General features: G+C 40.0%; 1 protein-coding gene across 1 annotated transcript; it reads right to left on the reverse strand.

Annotated features, from left to right (window-relative positions):
• Positions 1-426: 426 nt before the first annotated feature.
• Positions 427-3,543, reverse strand: LOC148851604 (trihelix transcription factor DF1-like). The gene is made up of 2 exons (XM_088946199.1): positions 2,943-3,543; positions 427-2,246 (listed from the first exon to the last, which is right to left on the reverse strand). The coding sequence occupies exons 1-2, from the start codon at positions 3,197-3,199 to the stop codon at positions 905-907; spliced, it is 1,599 nt and encodes a 532-aa protein (XP_088802325.1). The 5' UTR covers positions 3,200-3,543; the 3' UTR covers positions 427-904.
• Positions 3,544-5,145: the final 1,602 nt, after the last annotated feature.

Here is a 5,145-nt window from a genome sequence, read left to right on the forward strand (position 1 = left end):
AAGTGCACAATTCTTGTCAATTTGGCCCTATCTAGGGTATCTCCTTTGGTGGGGGCAGGCAAACTTGAGGATAGATCAGAAACTTAATCAGATGATCACAACCATCAAATTATGGTCATGTCCTGGCCCCACCCCAACCCATTTTCAAAAAATATCAGTTAAATTAACCCTAGTGAAGAAATCCATTTTTTTTTACCTGGGAAATGAATGTAACTGTTTCCTAGCAGCTGGTCTAGCTAGCTATATCTCGATTCAGATTCTCAGACTTTCTAATAACCTACCCGATTGTCATGAGCAGCCATGCAGACAGACTTGAGCACAGAATAGAGATCACTCACTAGTCACTTCCATAAGCATAAAATAATTGAACAAGCATTTATTAGGATCCCCCAAACAAGAAAACTGCACATATGAATGGAATGTAGATTAGAAAACTTGGGTTTTGGTTAATTGTATTTTGTTGATCACTAATGTCAAGACAATGGTCTTTACTCACCAAAATAAACACTCAGTACAGTGGCCTACACAAATTGTTGCCAAAGAGAACAGAAATTTAACACTTGAGTCCCTTCTTTATTCTGTACCCCTCTCAATGTCTCTCCCCCTCTATAGTCTATAGATGTAGCATTAGTCCTTTATTTATTCTCTCTCTCTCTCTCTAACATTTTTTTTTAAGCAAAATAATAAATAAATTTAAAATATAAGATACCCATCGTAAGCTACACCCAATTTCCATATGTTTATGTATCAAATTGATGAAGTTTGTCCACCGCATTTCAAGCCAACCGGAATCTGACCCACTTACCTATGCGACAACCTCTGCAAATCTGACCCACTTTCCAAAGATCAGACACACCCAGTGACACACCCACATGAGCTCTGATAAAAGTTATTCCACATTGTCTCACTCAACCATGGCCATTGAGGACGGGTTGTTGTTGTTGTTGGTAACAATCTCGTACCCACTTGCTTCATCTTCATCGTCTTCATCGCCATCTTCTTCTTGGTTTTGATCTAAATTCTCGCTGCCAATATCTTCCATTACAGAATCCGGCCGTGGTGGTTCCTGTCGGAGGGGTCTTGCTTGTTCAGGCAGACTCATCATCTCCCTCACTAGGTCTTCCGGCTTCAACCCATATCCGGGATTGAATGAATCATCCATCTTCTTCGTCCTCTCTTTGTAGAGCGCGTCGAGTTGGTGGAAGTACGGGCATGTCTTAGAGTCCTCCGGCCTCTTCTTGTTGCTCTCCTTTACCTTCTTGAAGTACTTGTTGATGTTCTCCCATTTCTCTTTGCACCTCTTCGCACTCCGGTTGTAACCAAGCTTTTTCATGGAGGATGAGATCTCCTCCCATAGAGGTCCTTTGGGCCCATTTTCCTGATACTTGAGATCCAAGTTGGTTCGAAGATTGATCAGAGCTTGAACTTCAGACTTGGGCCATCGAGAAGAACTCAATGGACTGAATGTCTCCACGACGTTATTAACATTATCTGTTCGTGGAGGCTCCACGGTTTTCTCCGATGGCATTTGATTCTCCGGCAATTGCACTTCCCTCAATTGCACCGGACTCGACTGTTCTGAGATCTTCTGCAAGAATGCAATCACAGCTGTATCCTTTGCCGCGGCGATTGATCGCTCTTGGACTAATATTTCATGTTCCCGATTCATTCGTGTCATCTCTTGGATCTTCCATGCTTCCTCTCTTTCCACCCTCTCGCGCTCCCGCTTCTCTAGTGCTTCTAGGAATCTCATCTGTAACCTCTCCTGTTTATCAATGACCTCCTTCATGAGTTTCTCGAAGAAATTCATTAATTTCTTCTTCTTCCTCCGCGTCCCTTCCGATTCTTCATCGGAGTCTGTCGATGATGATGAGGTGGCGGAGGTAGAGACGAAATCGGTAGTACTAACGTTCTGGATAGAAGATGGGACAATGTGTTGAGTGATGTTTGGTGGGTTTTCCTTCGGCATTGTTGTCGTTGTCGTTGTCGTTGTCGTCGTCGTCGTCGTCGTCGCTGTCGTCGTCGACGTGGGCATCGTCGTAGTAGGAGTTTGAAGCACTTTTTGTGGCGAAAGCGGAGGAAGTGAGTGGTTATCGAGTGCTTCTAACTGATCGAAAAATCGGTAGGCCTTGCCGTCTTGCTTAGAAGCTCTTCCATCCTTGGTTCTCTTGTGGTACTTGTACACGTTCTCGAACTTCTCTTTGCACTTCTTGGCACTTCGGTGATACCCAAGCTCTGCTAGTTTCCTGATAACAACAGTTTCGAAAAACTCCATTTCCGTTTCTCTTTTTTAATTTTATATCTCGAAACCACCAATAAAATCTAATCTAAAAACAAAGATTTACAAATAAAATAACTTCGTCAAACCCAAAAGAAAGAGAAGTGTGGTTGGATTAAAAAATCAGAACATCATAAACTACGCCATGAACTTATGATTGTAAGACTGAGACAAGTCTGCTTTTTAAGAAGCGAAGAAAGCTGAAGCCAAGATGGTTTCTTGAGTACAATTTTGCTTCTGTCCTAGACTTGCTATAAATCAGCCCAAGATTCACAAACAAATAAAAAGCGAAGACTTGGAAAAGGAAGAAATGAAATCCATGCAACAAGGACTGAATTTTCTGTTATCTTGCTTCGAATTCCACTGCCGAAAAATGAAAATTGGGATGGAGAAGAAAAAAAATTTGAAACCCATCTTTCGATACCCAAAATTTTATAGATCTTATCGAAGAGAGAAAAGGAAAATGTACAGAAAACAACAAACAAAAGCCTCAATTTTGAATTCTCCTTCTCCTACTTGGGTTTTGTCGCTGAATTCGTCCTAACGAACGAAAAACATCCACTACGTTGGATTTCAAAACAAGCATTTGACGAAAAACCCAAAAGAAAATTGCTCTATAAACAAATCAAAAGCTGCCTAGCTAGATAAGCGAATATATAATTACCTAGAAACCTCTTCCCACAGTGGACCTTTGAGAGTGGAGTCACGAAAAGCAACGTCCATTTCAGACCGTATCTTCAGTAACGCCAACGTTTCTTGACGAGGCCACCGATTTCCGGCCAAATTCCGCTCACCCTCTCTCCCCCTCTCCTCCTGTCCAAATCCACCTGCAATCGACCCAACAGCACCCACCTCACCTTCATGATTCCCGTCGGTGGCTCCACCACTCGAATTCCCGATCAAACCTGAAACCCCCAACATGAACTCGCCGGAAGTTACAGCTGAAAAATCTAACGAAAGAAGGTGAATTAACAGGTTTATGTGAAGATGGGTGGGGTGAATTTGTTGGTTTATTTAAGTGGGCTCAGCCTCTCAATCTCCCTTAACCTCTTTTTTTCTTTTCCTGCCTCCAGTAATCGAATCTTCAATTCTAACTTTTTTTTTCTTAGAACACTAGAGCATGATTTGGGTTCTCTTGGGAGTTTACTAGTAATGAAAATGGCAGAAGGGAAGTAAAAAAAACAAAAATCAAAAAAAAAAAAAAAAGAGAGAAATTCGTCATCAGCGGCTACAGCTGCAGATAGCGACGATGGTGATAATAAGTTGGTTTTTGTCTGTCCAGCTAAATATAGTTAAAGCCGGCCCATGTAGGTCAGCTTTGCTTTTTGAGAGCGTCTTGGGTTTCAGTGGCTTTGGCCACATTCGTGCACAATTACTATAATACCCTTCCTTTATGACAAATTCTTCCAAATGATTGCGGGATAATTTCATCGATTCATTGAATTTTAGAGGGCTTGAGTGATTTCATCTCCTGGGTCCTTTTTCATATTACCCAAAATGCCCTCGCTCCTCGAGCTGAAGTCTTGAATCACTTTGGGTGAAAATTTGTGGCCCTTGTGCATACACAGAGGCCAAATAGGACCTACGGAGATGTCGACCACCATTTGGGTTTTGGACTCTTTTTAGCTTACTGGAAAATATATCTACATGAATATACATAGAAGAAATTGGGTTCGGCTTTTAGTTTACTTACGAGCTACCGTATTGAATGACATTGCAAGATCTTACTTCTAATTTTCAAGCCTGTAATCAATGTAGTTTGAATGCAACCTACTCTGCTGTCTAAAATACATTATGGAATCCGAATTCATTGTCTTCACAAATTATGCAATCACCTTTTGGGTGATTTGCCAATTATTCGATATTTCCCTTCTTGTCTTTCAGATGAATTCAGATCGAAAAATTAGTCATATATCGAGAATTTTTTTTTATGAATGACAACATACAAACGGAGAGATATTCTCAATGAGCAACTGTAGTGCCTTGTGGATAGGATATGAAAAACATTTTATGGGTAGTAGATCTGATCTCCTTTCAAACTATTTCTTAGTGGTGCAGTTATTTCATGAATTATTTCTGCATATATGAAAATGGCATTTCTTTCTCTTTTCTTCGATTTCTATACCTTATCTTTTTAATTTAACAAAATTTAGCATTTTGGATTCATTGATTTCATTACCCAAATGATGAAGACACCTCATTTAGTGCCCAAGAGTATGATAAGGAGTGAATTAATTGTGCATTAAGTGCTCAACCATACCCTTGAAAGTGGGTTTTCTCATTTGTTTCAAGGGCTTATTTGTCAACCAAAAAGATCCAAGCTTTATCGATCCAGCAGTAACATGCATGCATTTGCCTCAAGGGCATTCCAGTAATTTGAGCTGAAAAGCGAAGGAGTGGTAGGTCGGTAAAGGGTGAACGTCAATCCTAAGTGGCACGTTTATTTCTATTTTTAGGGCAGAGTGGCACGTTACAATTAATTAATTAATAATTTTCTATTGTTTCTCCTCCAACTATTTATTAATTAATTTATTTATTGTTTTTATTTTTAGATCAGTTAGTTTTATGTCGACTCCTTAAAAAGCTTCGGTGGCAGCTTTTTCAAGTTGATGAAGAGGAGATGCCACCGAAAATCCTTTTTTTTTTCTCCTTTTTATGTTTTTTCCCTTTTAACGGGTAAAAGCATCTAACCATCTATCTTTCCTTGGAAGCCTATCTGTCTCTGGGAATTAAAAATAAAGCTATTTTCAATTAAAAAATAAAACGTACGAAATCTATGGTGATTTGGAACTTTCGTAGCCGTATGATGCTCCCCCAAATTCCCATTTGATGAGCCACATGTGGACAAGGTGTACTGTAACATGGTC

This window comes from Nelumbo lutea, chromosome 5 (assembly GCF_056320005.1).
Source record: "Nelumbo lutea isolate HS-2025 chromosome 5, American lotus-T2T, whole genome shotgun sequence".
NCBI classification, from domain to species: domain Eukaryota; kingdom Viridiplantae; phylum Streptophyta; class Magnoliopsida; order Proteales; family Nelumbonaceae; genus Nelumbo; species Nelumbo lutea.

Coding starts and splice junctions, on each gene's coding strand:
- LOC148851604 (XM_088946199.1), bottom strand. CDS start 3,199: ATGTTGGGGGTTTCAGGTTTGATCGGGAATTCGAGTGGTGGAGCCACC. Junction 2,247..2,942: donor CTGTGGGAAGAGGTTTCTAG/GTAATTATATAT, acceptor TGTTGTTATCAG/GAAACTAGCAGAGCTTGGGT.